Source organism: Glycine soja, chromosome 12, assembly GCF_004193775.1.
Source record: "Glycine soja cultivar W05 chromosome 12, ASM419377v2, whole genome shotgun sequence".
NCBI classification, from domain to species: Eukaryota; Viridiplantae; Streptophyta; class Magnoliopsida; order Fabales; family Fabaceae; genus Glycine; species Glycine soja.
Genome location: NC_041013.1, coordinates 8,433,623 through 8,451,257, shown reverse-complemented (window position 1 = coordinate 8,451,257; position 17,635 = coordinate 8,433,623). Strand labels below are relative to the sequence as shown.

The window sequence follows — 17,635 nt, the reverse complement described above, 5'->3', positions numbered from 1 at the left end:
TCTATCCCGAGAGATGTTAGTGTCTAATGGCTAAGACCTCCTTTTTATATAAAAAAATACTTATAATGATAAAATTTCATTATCTAGAGTGATTTTATTTGATGAATAAAATTATTTTCTTTAAAAGAAACACTTAATTTTATACCAACAAGTTGTTATAAAAATGTATATAATAGGATCAAAACTCCAAGTCGAATAAAGATAAAAATAAAACCATCACATACTTGCCTTTAATTACATAAATTCTTTCTCACACTTGGTTTTAATGATTAATGGGATTGTTCATTCTACTCTTAATGTAGGAAGGAATGTAGCTTTTAGGAGATATTCAGAAGGAGAAAAGTTTTTAATTTTTTTTAGAAATCATAGATTGAGAAATTTAATTTTTCATATTTGGTATGTATTTTTTTAAAATAACATTTTTGAGAAAAAAATTTTGAGGATATTTTTTAACCATTTTCAACCAAAAAAATTTCTTACTTTCTGAATTTAATTTCTCTTGCTGTAATAAAAATATCATGTTATTCTTTATTAAATTATATAATATGGTAAATAATTAAAATAATTAATAAAAATATGCATAACTCTTTGATTCTTAAAAAAATTATTTAAAAATTTCAATAACCAACCAAATAAATTTTATTTATTCTCAAATAATATGACTATGAGGAATCATGATTTTTGGATATGAAAAAAAAATTTCCCTACCAAATGTCCTAATAATTGATGGGAGACTATTGATATTAATAAAGTTATAACTCTTATTAACTTCTCACAAATTTATAATTTTCATTATCATTGAGTGCGTAAATCAATTAATACAGAATTATTTTAACTTAAATAATGATTTCAAGCATTCAATATACATGTATTTGTATTAAATATTTATAAAGATAAAGTTTTATCATCTATAATGATTTTATTTGATTTGAATAAAATTATTTTTAGCAAAAGATATACGAAATTTCATACCAAAACATTCTTATAATTTCTATGTATATAATAAGATTACTTGAACATAGTGGTTAACTCCTAAAAAATATCATTCTCAAATCCTAATAGTAATAATGTCCATTCATTTATGAAATTGCTTGAATTTGTATATTGATTTGTTCACATCAAGCATATTTAGGAGCATGATTCTAAGTTGTGATCTGCAATCGCAATTATGGCAACAATATTGTTTCGGAGTAGTCTGCACAACCGCATCAGCGTGCAATCGCACTGTGAATTTCAATCACACAAAATCCCACTCTTTTGTAAAAAATAATGGATAAAGATTCATATTTCAATTTCCCATTCTAACTTGTAAATGCCAATGATCCAATAAGTGTGGCCGCAAGGGATGTTGAGAGAGACCAAATCTTAAAATGAATGAAATTTTATACTATTTTGTAAATAAAGACACACCAACAATTAAAATAATTGTAAAATTCTTATTTTAGATTCAATTTAAACATATATTAATTTCACGCGGCAACAGCCACAATCTATATCACAGCAGCTCTGTTGGCCGCAATCACAACCACCATTTAAAATCATGTTTAGGAGTCATTTAAAACTCTAGTGTGTCTTTTTCGTATTACGACCTAGGATGTCATCCTAATTTATTGAATATGATTGAGTCCAAAATTAGATGCTCAATCGTTGTATGTTCGGTTGGCCTATTTATCAGACGATTCACGGTCCCTTAAACATCGAGTCTGAAATTAAGGTGTGAGTGCTTCTAACGATTGGTCTCTCTTAAGATCGAATAATAGTCACTTAGTATTTATTAAGAAATAGTAGTATCCAACAAAAGTATCATGAACGGTGAAGATGGTCTAAAACTTTATTAAATTTCGGTTTTATTCTGTTCCCGAAAAAGAGAAAACGTTAAACAGATGCTGTGCGCACCTACCAAACCTTTTACAGCTCTCGTCCCATAGCCATGTTCCTGTGTACTATGCACCACTCTTGTGTGTGTCCAGGTTCAATGAACCAAGCCACTTCCCTTAATATTTCTTTATTTCTAACTTTTTCCTATTTTCGACCATATGTGAGAATATTTAAGGTTTAAGCCCTAGCTCTCTTTCGAAGAGGAGCGGCCAAGAACTAATGGGCCAAACCCTTTGTATCCGTACTAATAAACTTGGCTCCTCCTCCTTTACCCACATCTTCATCATCTTTAAAATCTGAGATCAACTAATGGTACGTTTATAATTCATGGCTTTAATTATATTTGATATAACCTATATATGCTTAATTCACCTTATTATAGACACCTTTGTTTTCTCAGTTCTTGATACCTGATATATATATATATATATATATATATATATATATATATATATATATATATATATATATATATATATATAGTCCAAGGCTGTTATAATATCCAAAATACTTGGAGTGGTTAATTTCTACTTAGTACAACAAAAAAAGAAAAATATATCATATCCCTACTTTTCAGACTTCAGATGCTCCAAAATCCAAAGTTACAAATTGATGGGATGTAAGACATTGTGCATAGAAATATGATGGCCGGAAATATTTTTTATGAAGAGGTCTTACTATATATTGATCTGTGGTTTGTTGTTACAGTTTGCAGGGGAGGTTTTTCTTGTGGTCCATTGTATCAATCAGTAACCCCAGCATCAGTGAAAGGTGGTTTTTGATAGCAACATTAGCTTCTTGTCCTTGATCTATCGGATCAAAGTTCAGTGTCCCTCAAGAACCAAATAGCAGTTGCTTTCAGGTACTTTTATGCTATTTTTGTATGATCCTATGAATATTCTTATTCATATGCCAAATTAGGTTTAAATTGGGTTATTAAACTGACTTCAGGGATGTTTTTTTTTTCCTGCTATCTCTATTCATTGGTTATTTGTAAAATGATAAAGTTTTCCCTTTTTTTAAATAAAAATGATGGCTCTCTTAAAAAATTGTGGTTGTGGCTAATTACTTTGTAATCTATGTCGGGAAAATAAGTAACAATGGAGTAAACAAATAAAGAGATCGATCATTTCCATGCTTTGATGAGTTATAAATTAAATATTCTTCAACAACCAAAATCACATCACAAAGATGCGTGCATCACTGGGCAGGGGCAGGTCTTGGATTTTGTATATAAGGATAGGTCATTGGCTAGTGATGTTTTCACGTTGTGAATTGAAGTCTTAAAATTATAGAATTAGCCAATAGAAAAACGTACTTTGATTTGGGCAGCCATTAGCTAAAGTAAAATATAGCAGCAAGCTCTTAATTAATTGGTGTTATAGCTGCACAAATTAACTAACCAATCACAAAACTATACATATTTATTTTTTAATTGTGGATTTTTTAAATCTTTCTTAATCAACTTTTTCTTCTTAAAAAATGTTTGTGTATTTTTACATTTTTTAACTATAAATTATTTCCCGAAACCTAGATGCAAGGAAAATGGAAAGTACTCGATCTTAAGTCTCCCAATTATTTACTTGATGCCAACTGTAATAGAATATTCTTTGTGTATCCTCTAATGCTGCTAGCTAGCTTAGTTATTGACTCTGACACGTCAGTTCAACCGTTCATTGGTCATCAGTCTTCATATAATATAACTTAATAAAAATGATATTTATACGAGTTTCACTTTTTATCTAATTAGTTATATTTATTTTTAATTTTATAGTTTTTAATAAATTTAACCAATAAAAAAAATTTAATTAAAAATCAAAATAAATCCTCTTCAGCCAACTTTGTCTGCAGTCAAGATCTAACCAAATCACAAGCATTAATTAGTTATTTTACAATAATTAAATAAGAGAGTATAATAGATGGTGCAGTTTTTGTTGCAGAGAGATCGATCTATCGGTTAAGAAAAGTGTATTGTTAGGCATTAGCATTCATCGTGGACATTCTTTTCAGTTGGAAAAACTGCAAAGTGTCCAGTTTAATACCTCTCAATCATTCATACATGTTTTTTTTTTTAATAATTCAAATTTATCACAAATTTTAGAATGGTTGTGAGATTGTGTCCAGTTCATTCAAAATTAGAGAGGATCTCTTTCCCGTCATCATTTATCTATTTATTGGCACACACAAACACAAAAGAAAAGTTTGTTGTTAAACTACCTAATGTGTTTGAATTACAATTGAAAAAAATGAAATTTAGTTGAACTTAATTATGTAAAGTTAAGTTTATCTAGAAGTTGTTTAATGTAACTTAATTTATGTTTTGAAATTTTCTCAGTTAATGGACAAATAAGAGAATAATAGATTTGGGATATACATCAGTTTTGATAATAATCATGTTCAACTCAATCAGAAAAGAATTAAGCAAGTGTAACTTTTCATGAGGAGTGAACATAAGTTTGGGTTCTCAAATGCCAAACCAAACACTCCCAATGGTTTACCTTAATATAATATTTTAAGATCACAAATTATTTTTTAATACAAATATTGAGTGTATGTTTAGTTTCACCTTAGAAAATTGATTCTAAATACAAAATTGATTTTAGATAAATTTTTATATGATTGGTTTCATGTTGTAAGAAGATTTTAAAATTGATTTTGTATTTAAAATTGATTGAGTTGAAACAATTGAATAACTTTTGTGTTAGATAAAAAAATTATATTAAATTTTACTCTTAATTAAATTTTATAACAAAAATATCTAAATATAAATCATATCATTTTAAAATTCATTTCAATCAAAATTAATTTCATTCAATATCAATATTATTAACATTGATCCAAACACACATTAAATATATTGTGACCAAAAGTTATTCATATAATATTTGTTATGAATGCCGTGGTATATAATTTCATTAATTATTTGATTAGAAAGAGATATGAAGAAACAGGTGCTAATGCCATTTTTGTCAATAATTTGGAGTAGGAAATACAAATCCGGGTTTATTTAAGATGAAGATGTAACTTTAGTTAGAAGCCATGAGTTGGATCGATGGTGGTGGTGATAGCATGATAAAGTGGGACAAAGGTTCATGCGAGGCCTTGTGCAATTTTCTGACTCATAAATATGTTCCAATTGCATGCTATGAATGCACTATGCAGATCCTTCTACTTGAAAAACTACTAAGCAGCAACATGGCACCCCAAGAGGGCCTAATGGTCATGCTCAAATTACCAATGCACCCTCTTTTAAAGGACGACTATGCATGATCTCAAGTCTTCAATGTAATGAATTTGTAATTTTGTACTCCATGGCAGCTTGCAAGTGTGCTTCATTTAGATCATATGCTCTTGTACCTGCTGAAGAGAGTTCCCCTTGGAAACTTCAAAACCTGTCACTTTTTTAATCCTTTACCGAATACTAGCTTTGTTTATTATAGCAGTAAGTCTAAGATTTTGCATTCTATGGTTGTAATAGTACTGTTGAATTTTAATTCCCCGATGCTGTTTGCAGCAGATAGTATTAAATTATTATGGTCACGTGAGTTATGTATGAATAGTGAAAGTTTGATTTCCTGTGTAATAATATCATATTGTGAGTTAATCTTCACTAGTTTCTCTCTCTCTCATCACGCGCTTGGATGCACACAAGAACAAATTTTATCACAATTTCTTTTCTCTTCAAACGACACAATGAATAAACCTCAAGTTTCAATGGGACAGGATTCAGTGCAGTCATACTTATGCGTTTATGCATTCAATACATTTATATCTGTTAGATGGAAGATCATCGGATGGCTGAAATTTCTTAGGTTGATTGAGGGAAATGAAATATGAACCGTCCAATTATTAAATGCGTGAATGTCTTGAGAGTGAATGCATTAATTGAAAAGCAAATGCAGAGGGTCCGTTTCAATGCTACTGAGTCACTTATTTGAGTTATTTCAGAAATATACCTCATGCAGTAATATATATATATACATACACGTACGTCTATCAAGAAATCTAGCCAGTGAGTTAAACATATGCGTGATTATTGTCTTTAATCACATATAAGTCTAGCTTAGCTATTAGTTCCCCACTTTCATATAAAACTTCGTACCCATTGCTCAGAGCCTCTTCGCTATGCGAAGGTATGGGGGAGGGATATTGTACGCAACCTTACCCTTGCATAATTATTTTTTGTGCAGTTCAAAAATAACTGCAGAGTCCTGCGGTGCTTATGATCCAATGCTCCAGATTTTCTTGAGTTGTGTTTTTTTTTATTATTTAATCTATATTTAATTATTTTTTGTGGCCAGGATTTTATGCAGTCACAATAGCGACTTGTGACGGCAAAGAATCCACATTTGTCTCACTCTTATAAGCACACTTTTATCATGAATACTCCTAAAGGTTAGCATTCAAATTAAATCCTTAAATTTCCCTACCGACAATAGTTTCTCAGAATAGCATAAATCATGTACACATTTCCAACTCAACCACAAGTGACAAGGGAATAAAAGGAAGAAGTAAAGGCAATATTTTATTTCACTAATTATATGAAAGAACATTTCCAATTGCTCAAAAATACAGCAATAATGGTTCATCCAAGAAATTATGCAAAAAATTATTAGTCTTCAATTTAAGCAACTCATTCACATCATTCTCTTCATTTGTCTCACTCTTATTACTAAGCACACCCTTTATCATGAATACTCTTCTAAAAAGGTTAGAATTCACCTACATAATAAAATACTGAAATTTCCTAGACCACAGTAGTCTTTCAGAATATTCAGAATAGCAGATAGATAGAAGTCATGTACAAAATTCCAACTTAAAGCTAAGTGTCAAGGGAAGAAGAAGAAGAAGTAACTAAAGGCAATGTTTTATTTATTACTCAGTTAGTCAATCAAAATGTACAAAGTTCAACTAATTCAAGCTTTCTTCTGCTTGATTGGTGGCATAAACATAGACCTGAAAATCAAAGCAGCTGAGGAAGCCCCTATGATGGGACCAATCCAATAGACATAAAACTGCTCCCAAGTGTTGTGCTTGTTGTTGACAAAGGCCCATCCAAAGGCATTGGCAGGGTTCATGGAAGGCCCAGTGAAGCCACCTCCAAGAATAGCCAAAGCAGCAGTAGTCACAGAGAGCAAATACACCTTCACAAAAGGGTTCCTAGGACCCTTAAACATGACAAAGAAGATAGCCATGTTGTGAATGAAAGTCAACAGCCCTTCAGCAACAGCACCAGAATGCAAGTCCACCTTCAAGAAAGGTCCCTTCAGCATGTCCTTGTAGTGAGATGGCATCACTAGAAGAAGGGTTTTGATGCCAACAGCACCACCATATGCCTGTGCAGGGAACCTCACTGCCATTGATGAAAGGGATGAGTCAGGCCTCAACCCTGCAGTGTAGAAAGAAAGACTTGTTGAAGGGTTGAAGCTGACACCACCTAAGATTCTTCCAATGAAGCTTATGGTGAGGACATAGATGGAGTTTAGGATGGTGCTGATTATGAGACCAGCAAGGAAAAATGGTAGGAGGCCAAGGAAAACTGTTATCTCAGTTGTGACAATCCTTAATGTTGAGATTATGAAAACCCACATTGATGTCAAAATTGCATCTCCAATTGCTGCCTTTATCCACCCCATGTTCTTCTATTTGTTCAGAGTTTTTTGTTTTTTTATTCTCTCTTTGTTTCTCTAGATTGGAGTTGCAGGTGGAAATGTCACACACTCTCTGGCTAGTGTTATGGGCCAAGAAAAGGAAGAGATCGAGAGACACACATATGAAGATTCTGTGGATGCAAGCGAAAAGCTCCATATCCTTAAAAAAAAAACAAAGGTAAATAATCAAATTTGTGCTGAAAGTGTGAAAGTTGGAGGCTCACAAATTGTTATTGAAAAATGAAAATTTTAAATTTAATATTTGAGTATGTGAAAAATATGATAAATTAGTCTTCTAAATAATTTAATGACAAATTAGTATTTAAATTTTGTAACTTAATGTCAAATTAATCCTAAAAAATATAACTTATTACCAAATTAATCTTTAAATATTATAATTTAATGATAAAATAGTCTTATAAATTTAATGGTATAATTAATTTATCACACTTTTTATACATTCAGGGATTAAATTTATATTTTTAATCTTTAAGGGATTAATTTATCATCGCATCACACTTTTGAAGATAAATTTAACTATTTATATAAAAAAAGAACATATGAAACACTCGAATTTAGCTTGTGTGTGTAATTTGTGGGGATCCAAAATTACAAAGATTTTTTTTATCTTAACCCTTTGATTTATTCGAGAAAAATAACTTGACTAATTCGAAGTTCGACCAAAAGGTAAGTAAAGTTTGACCAAGAGTTATTTTCGTCAAGGATCAAACTTATGTATTATCTAACATTTCAACCTTAATTTCAATATATTAATCACTTGTATCTAATGATTTGGTTATGATTGAAATAAAAATATGTTTGCTTTAGGTTACTTTTCTTTTTGTTTTCATTTTAAAGTTTGATATTTTTATATTGATTATTTTTACAATCATGTTTTTCATATATCTCTTTTTTATTTATTTATACTCATTTTAAATGAATTTACTATTATGCATAGCTTATTTTTATCTTATATAATTTAAATATATTTTTTTCTTTTTAACCCAACAATTTCATTTTTTATTAAATGAGTTCTACGTACAAATAATCGCATATTCTTATATTTTATCAATATTAATTATCAACTTTTTGTTTGTTATTACTATTGTTATTTGTTAAAAAAAATCATCTCATATCTCGATATAAGGTTAACTCCAAGGTAAAATTTTAACAGTTCTTATTAAGAAAAAAGAGTACGAGTACTTGGAATGGACATGGTCTACAATCATTTGATACAGAGAGAAAATAAAAGTATAAGGAGAATTTTTAATAAACATAAAAATAAATGTTAAAAAATGTGAAAGTCAGAAAGTAATTGAAAATATTTTACTTTATATCACTTTTTCCTTTTCTCTATAAAATGTGAAATCATCTGGAGAAAATAAAAGATGACTTCTAGTGAATAAAAAAATTAACGTGAAATAACACGAGTTAGATTGAAAAATATTCTTAAGAAGTTACGTATCAAAGGTGGGATCCACGTTAAAAAAGTTCCAGTGCTCAACCTAGCCACCGATGCAAGAAAATTTCATTATTCGATTCAGAGTTGAAAGTGAGCTACGTGGTGAACCGTGAACCATTGCAACATAAAATATTTTTGTGGTCAATTACGTGAGATATGTGCTGCATTTTGCTACGTAGGTATAATGTCTTTTTGATGCATCTCAAGAACGAGGAATTGTCGTTGCTTTTTCAGACGAACTCACCACTCACTTGATGGCAAGATAGAAAGGGCTGTGAGTGCGTTCGGTGGAGATGGATTTTCTGTATGAATTTTACATCGTTAGATAAAGATTTAAATGAGTATTTTAATTAGACTTGTTAAAACAAAATATAAATCATTCAACAACTTAATTATTTCCTTTCTTCCTAATTAAAAGAATTTTCTAAAAAAATTGTTTGTTATTTTTTATGGTATCATTTTTAAATTTCTAAATACATTAATTAATTTTTTTGTTATATATTTTTATTTAATTATTTTCATCCATTTGTAGTTGGTCAAAGTCGCTTGTCTGGTTCTCAATGCAAGGCATGTACCCTAGTCATCTTCCATATATATGCACGAGGCTTCTCTTCCATGTAACTGATGCATGTCTCTTGATGGGTCATGGTTGGCAATTGGCATGTGTTCATATATCCGCGCGTGAAAAACCAAAAATAATCCATTAAATTACAAATTAAAAAGACAACCAATAAACAAGTCTAAATATGATAATGGGTGAATTTGTTTAAATTTACAATAAGTTTTTTTAAAACATATTTTATTTAATAAGCAAATAAATTTGTTTTCAGCAAACGAATTAGATAAACAAATTTTTTTAAAAATACTTTTTTAATAAATAAATTTAAACAAATTGATGTCATATATCATAAGCAAATTATATCCTCCACACCGATTTGTGGATTGGAGGCTGGCACGATTAAGATGATCATACAAACACTAAAGATCATTAAAGTATTCTAGATGACTCTCACATTGACAAATGGAAGGAGTAAGTCTCCAATGGAAATTCAACAATTCGATTTGCAAAATCAGCCTAAATGATAGTTGTGAAATTCGGTTCCATCCAGTAGGTTGTACGAATTCAAATAGGACTCATGAGTTTAAGTGAACCAGTTTTACTATTGGATCAATCATACAATTGACTCGAAATAATCCGATCGATTAAGTTACCAGATCTTAATTGGATTGGTCCGACTTAATCAATTTTACAAATACCAATAAAAATAAACTAATGTACAATACCATTTTGATATCTTATTATTATTAATTATTATTTTGAGTTTTAAAATATGATTGAATTTTTCTTACTTAAATAATATTAGTTATATACCTATATATAATAAATACATATATAATTTTAAATTTTTAATATATATAGGTTAATTGGCACTAGTTGAATCAATAACTCACTACTTTAATCATATCAGACCTAATTTCACAAGTATGCCCCACATACATCCTCAACATGTTGTTCACCATGAGGTACGTCCTCAGCATCCTTTGGTACCTCCTCCTAATGCACCTCCTATTGTTATTAGTGCTGCAATGCTTCCAATCATGTTAGCATCTCTATACCGACAACGGGCTGATAGTTGGTCTAGCATCCTCCATTGCAAAGGGGTCTGCTTGAACACCAAAAAAAAAAAAAGCAAAATAACAATTAAACAAATGTAAATAACTAATTAAATTGTAATAACTAAATAACTAATTCGTCGGGCATGTCATAATCTAAATAACTAATTACTTTAATAATTAACTAACTAATTAACTTTAACTTAATTCAAATAAATGTTATCATTTAAATAAGGTTAAATTTGTTTTTTTTTTCTAATTTATTTTTTACATTTTGACTCTTTATTTCTTTAGGTTCAATTTGATCTTTTAATTTTTAAAATCATTTCAATTTGATCCTACATGTGGTCTAAATCTGGTAGTATTATCTACATATACATTTTGTGATAATTTAAAATTGTCACTTAATCAAATGAAACCTAAAAAATAAATTAAAGGACCAATAAAATAATTTAACCTTTAAATAATTACATATTCAAATATAAATATTAACTACAACAAATATGTACTAGTATGACTTGATTTTAAATAAATACTACTAAAATTTAAATAAATTTTTATAATTTATATACTTGCATATCAAAAGCTCACATTGAATTAAATTAAGTATATAATCAATGAAATATGTACAAACAAAAAAAATTAAAAAAAAAACTTAAAATTGAAAATAACCATAGCAAAAACTCATTTCCATTATGTATCGAAATCTTGGATACATAGAGAAAAGGGGTTTCCGTTATGATCCAGATTCGGATACATTCAGAAACTCATTTCCACTGTTTCCTAACCATATTATGAACGGGGAAATGGGATTTCTTTGTGTTTGTTTACATAATGGAATCCTTTTTTCGTTAGATCTAGCAGTTTTTTTTATTAGAAAAAGCACCTTTCTATTGACAGGAGAAGGTTGACGGCAAAAACACCAAAAGGGGCCCTTTTTACAAATTATTTACCAAAAAGGGGTCATTTTGCAATTATTTTCGGGGGGGGGGGGGGTCTCTTTTTTTATTGCAAAGCGCCCCCCACCCAGGCGCCTCCACTGTGCACGTGACACGTGGCACAGGGAGGTAGCGCCCCTAACGCAGGCGCGTCTGGTAGCGCCCTGGCACTGGGCGCGACTGGTGGCGCCCCTGCACCAGGCGCGACCCTAGGCGCCTAGGAACCAGGCGCCACCCCCCCACCCCCTCTTTCCGCGTTAAAGCCCCCCCCCCCCACCCCCTCTTGGTCCCCCCCTCACCCCACTCCCTCCTTCTCCCCCAAACTCTCCTCTGTCTCAGGCTTGTTCCCCCCCTCCCAACACTCCATTTTTGTTTTCATTCTCCCCCAAACTTGCTGGTATGTTATTTTTTTAATTGTTTCAAATTTATTTATTTTTTATAAATTGTTATATTTTATTATTTGTATGTTTTTTTTTGCAGGTGGTCATCTTGTGTACAAAAAAATTGTATTAACTCACAACATAACAAGTTTATTTTTTTTATCTTTATATATTTTTGCTGTTAGTTTAATTTGTTTATTATTTTAGTTATTTTTTATTAATTATATAACAAATTGTTTATTTATGTTACGGTTGTTTAATTTTTAGAATATAAATTTAATTAAGATTCATAATAAATATTACTGTAATATTGTTATTAGGCGTATTTAAAATAGAAAGGCATATTATTATTATATATAAAAAATATATATATACGTGTTCTTATATTATTTTCTGAAATTTGTGAAATTGAGGAAAAAAATATATATATATTCTAAAGTTGAGAAAAAAAAAATCCACAATGTGAAGAAATTATTTTTTATTATATATATATATATATGTTTATTGAAATTGCTGAAATTGACAAAATATATATATATATATATATATATATATATATATATATTCTGAAAGTTGAAAAAAAAAATTCCTCAATAATGTGAAGAAATAATTTTTTATTATATATATATATATATATATATATATATATATATATATTGAAATTGCTGAAATTGACAAAAAATATATATATATTTTCTGAAAATGAAGAAAAAAAATTCTGAATGTGTAAAAATTAATTTTTATTATATATATATATATATATATATATATATATATTTTTTTTTTTTTTTCTGAAAATGAAGAAAAAAATTTCTGAATGTGTAAAAATTATTTTTTATTATATATGTATATATATATAATTTTTATATATATATATATATATATATGTTTTTTGAAATTGTTGAAATGGAGAAAAAAAAAATATATTTTCTGAAAATTAAGTAAAAAAATTCCTCACTCAATGTGAAGAAAATTTAAATTACGTGTTTCTAAAATTTAAATTACGTGCTCGTTTTTAAAATTTAAATTACGTGCTCGTTTCTAAAATTTAAATTACGCGTACGTACTTAACTTTATTTATTATTTATGATATGTGTGACTATTAATTTTTTTTTCTTTCTATACAGGAGTTTTAATATGGCTAGTTCGTCATCTTCTCATCATTATGACGTGGCATCTGGACCATTAGAGGATGATTTATTGTGGATGCAAAAAAATCATGTATCCCAACATATTTGGAATGGTGCTAATGATAGGACATTAAAAATTCGACGAGCCACACCACTGTACAATCATAGAGAAGCACCGCCCGAAGAAATTATTCCTCTATTATAAATTTCGGGTTTGTACCCGATAATGAAATTGGCGCAGCTGAAAGTGAATGGAGCATTGGTGAATGCTTTTATTGAAAGGTGGAGGCCAGAAACGCATACATTTCATTTGAAGTGTGGAGAGGCAACTATTACACTTCAAGATGTTTCTGTGCTACTTGGTATTCCTGTGGATGGAAGACCATTAATTGGAAATACAAATATTGACTGGTTTGAATTGTTTCATGAATTATTGGGTGTCATGCCTGACGATGCTGCAATTGATGGGAACTCAATTAAATTGAGTTGGTTGTCTTCTCATTTTGCAAATATTCATGATTTTACAGGCAACCAAAAAGGCCTTGAAAGATTTGCTCGTGCTTGGATCTTACGATTCATAGGTGGGGTAATGTTTGTTGACAAAAGCAGCAAACGGGTGCATTTGAAATATTTGCAGTTTCTGAGAGACCTTAGAGAGTGCAGTAGTTATGCATGGGGAGCTGCTGTTTTGGGTAACCTTTATAGAGAGATGTGCATCGCAACAGACTATAATGCTAAATCAATAGGCGGTTTCACTCTCTTGATTCAATTATGGGCATGGGAACGATGCCCAACATTAGCCCCCTCAGTTATTCCTCCACAACAACAAAACGCGCCACTTGGTTACAGGTATACTTTCCTTTACTATTTTGAATTCATTATTAATAAACATGCTTGGTTGATGTTAATCATTGGTTGGGAGGTGAATTGCATCACATAGGCAATGACAATTTAATTGAGTTTCGTCGTAAATTAGATGTCATGAAACGCGACGAGGTAACAATTTTGATGTTTGTTTATTAAATGATGTTGTATTTCTTAATTAATTTATTAAATTTAACTTTTATATGCAGTTTGTATGGGTCCCTTATGCTGGACATGTGGAAATGAATTTGAGTCAAGTTTGTTTTTTTGGGTCTGTATTATGGACATGTATCATACCACTTATTTGTTTTCAAAAAGTGGAATGGCACCAGCCGGATAGAGTCATGAGACAATTTGGAATGCAGCAACCTATTCCGGGACCAGTAATGCAACCCAACAACATACATGACTTGACATTAAAGGGAAAGGAAGGAAAAAATTGGATGCGACTAATGCAACCCGCGCTTAATGAATGAAATAGTCACTATGAAAGGAGAGTAGAGCAGACGCCGCCACAAACAGGGACCCTCGGTCTGAACTCTGAATATATGAGGTTGTACAGGCGTAAAACAAAAGTTTATGTGGACCCAAAACATGCAAGAAGAGGACTATTGGTATACATTGTCCATTATAATTTAGAAAATAATGTTGCGCTTATTTAAGATTATTTTAATAACTATTCATTTATTTTCTATGCAGGGTGAAATCGCCGAAACACTACATTTTATGGTGTCGCCTGTTGGGAGAAGGGTTTCTACTTTTGACGATTTACTGCCATGTATCGAGAAGATCACTCTTTTGTCTGAGGAAGAGGATAGGATACTTGAGGCACATGAAGATGCTCCCCCTTCTCAGCCACAATTTGAACATCAACAGTTTAATATACTACGGCAAAGTGTGGAGACTCGAGGCTTAGCGCGACGTCGGGAAACTGTTGATGCAGCAACATATAGTTTGCCTCCGATGCCAGAACAATAACATGGAATGTATTACACACCGCTGACATTCACCCAAGAACCGTCTCAGATGCCGCCGATGTATTCATACCCACATGATTTTCAACCTGGGTATAGTTTTGCAGGCATATTTGGGTCCTCTCCTTCTTCAACGGAAACTCCTTCATTTACCCAAAGTGGTCAAGTATCGACCCCAAATGCCCCACTTGCTGGTCCGTGGAATGTACCTGGAGATATACCCGACATGGACGACTTATTAAGGGTCGATTTACGTCATGATTTCTCTGCCGAGGTTGACCAAGTGGATGAAAGGGCGAATCCTAGAAGAAGAAATCCTGATAGGGCAGCTAGAAATTGGGACCGGCCATGTGGAACTTCGTCGCGGTATCACAGACATAGTGATGATTGATTAATAATGAGTTTATATTTTTTCCGCATGGTTTAACATTTTCATGTTCTTTGTATTATTTTTTTCCATGTGTTTCATATTGTCATGTACTTTGTATGATTTTTTTTCATGTTAATTTTATATTATTGTCACTTCAACGTTTCAATTTATTGTGCAATGCTTTTAAAATAAATAAAAATAAATAACCATAATGTTAATGACACATAAATCAAAAGTGATCTCTAACGTAATTTAATGGCCAAATCAAAAAAGAATTGACCAAATCAAAAAACCTTTTAAAACATTTTAGGATTTCAAAATGTATTTTAGGTGAAAATGTATTTTATTGAAAATGTACTTATATATACTTCAAAAAGAGAGAATAATAAAATATAAAAAAATAACAAATAATAATAATAATAAAAATGAAAAAAATTTAAATTTTTGATAAACAAATTAAAAAATATACAATTTAGAGTGTATAAAAAATAATCTTATTGAAATTTTGGGGTGGGAGAATATAAAAAAATAACAAATAATACTAATAACAAAAATGAAACAAAATTTAAATTTTTTATAAACAATATAAAAAATATAGAATTTTCGGGTGGGGGGTGTGGGAAGAGGTTGGGGGGGTGTGAGAAGAAGAGGCTGGGGGGTGTGGGAAGGGGCTGAGGGGGTGTGAGAAGAAGAGGCTGGGGGGTGGGGGGGGGGGGGGGGGCAGGCGCCTGGCTGCCCTGCGCTAGCCGTAGCGCCTGACCCTTGGGCGCTACCAATGGCGCCTGACCCCTGGGCGCTACCAAAGGCACCTGCGTCAGGGGCGCTACCTCCCTGTGTCACGTGCACAGTGGAGGCGCCTGGGTGGGGGGCGCTTTGCAATAAAAAAAGAGACCCCCCGGAAATAATTGCAAAAGGGCCCCTTTTTGGTAAATAATTTGTAAAAAGGGCCCCTTTTGGTGTTTTTGCCGAAGGTTGACAGGGCGGCAATGCGGAGACTTGAATATGCATGGTCACTACCATCTTGGTCAGACAGTGTCACGGGGTGGGGTGCCAAAAACATGGTCACTTGGTGGGGGTGGAAGAAGCAAGATTCTGAAAGAGAAGGGATTGGGGAAGGGTGTAAAAAAGGGGATAGGGTTATTTTGGTCCTTTGGATTGTATCTGGAAAAAGGATAGGTGAGAATAACAAAATCTCATGTAGGAATAGCAATTTGCTTTTTAAGGGTAAACTGTAGTCCAGAAGTCCAACATGGTCCCAATCCATATTAGGTTTGGGTTGGCTGAAGTCCATGTGGCCCATTCATGTCTTATAGAGTTGACCTTCCCAATTTCCGATTATATTAACAAAAGTGGCCAAATCTAAAGAACATGGTGGTTTTTTAAGAACTGTAAGCCGTTGTTTACTATAAAAATATTTTTGGTTTCTTATATTTTTCTATAAAAAAATTCCCGTAGTAAAAAGAGTACAACACGCTCTATAACATCTCTTTCAAAAGAAAATTCATAAAACTCATAGAGATATTTCTATTTTATTGAAAAATTAATGATAACTATAATCTAAATATAGTGTTTATATGAATTAAGATAAACACTAGTTTCTTTCATGTATCATGTGTAGCATTAATTAAAGTTTTTTAATGTTAATATTTCTATACTTAGGGTGGGAATATTGTTTAATTTAATACGTCTATTCAAATTTTTTAACATTTATTGTATTTTTCAAATCTATCCTTATATAAGTTTTTTAAAATAAAAATTGAAATCCTCAAAACTAGTTTTTTTTCATGTATCATGTGTAGCATTAATAAAATAATACTGTTTTAGAGAATATTTTTTAAATTTAAACAAACTGACCCATTAAAAATAAACAATAAATTTCTTGATTTGCTTCTTTATGTTTAGAGGAAATCCAACAATTAAACTATAAACATTTTTAATTAAAGAAAATGAGGGAGAGAGAGAGAATATTTTTTTAGACGAGCCACGGAATCAACGTGTAGAATTAAAATCTAGTAAGTGTTACCGTGTTAGAAAAAGTGGTTACTGGCTATCAATGCACAAGACCAGGATTTTCAAACACCTGCAGACAAAGTAGACCCTAATGCACTGTTTTCTGGAGCATATCAGTTACATAGTTCCTTCAAGACAAAAAGCAACAAAGAACAAAAAGACAAATTCATCCCTGATAATTGATACTCTTCTATGTTTATGTTAAGTTTTTCCTCACATTTCCTAATTAAAAAAGCAACTTGCGGTTATAAATTATTATAAAAGTAAATAAAGTTAAACCTTGAATTTGGTTTTAGAGTTTAAAATTGTCTTCTATCATTAAGGCATTATTATTCTTTTAGCATACCAAAGTAAGTAAATGTCA

At 31.1% G+C, this 17,635-nt stretch overlaps 1 protein-coding gene and 1 long non-coding RNA gene across 2 annotated transcripts; one reads left to right on the top strand and one right to left on the bottom strand.

Annotated features, from left to right (window-relative positions):
* Window positions 1-2,050: 2,050 nt before the first annotated feature.
* Window positions 2,051-5,486, top strand: LOC114377935. Its single transcript, XR_003659234.1, has 3 exons — window positions 2,051-2,190; window positions 2,587-2,740; window positions 4,865-5,486. It is a non-coding gene; the product is annotated as an uncharacterized LOC114377935 (long non-coding RNA).
* Window positions 5,487-6,727: 1,241 nt separating this feature from the next.
* Window positions 6,728-7,674, bottom strand: LOC114378003 (aquaporin SIP1-1-like). Its single transcript, XM_028336502.1, has one exon. It carries the CDS (start codon window positions 7,512-7,514, stop codon window positions 6,795-6,797), a length of 720 nt encoding a protein of 239 aa, XP_028192303.1. The 5' UTR covers window positions 7,515-7,674; the 3' UTR covers window positions 6,728-6,794.
* Between the last annotated feature and the right edge of the window lie 9,961 nt (window positions 7,675-17,635).

Excerpts from the sequence above, each read along its gene's own strand:
- LOC114378003 (XM_028336502.1), bottom strand. The coding sequence starts at position 7,514 with ATGGGGTGGATAAAGGCAGCAATTGGAGATGCAATTTTGACATCAATG.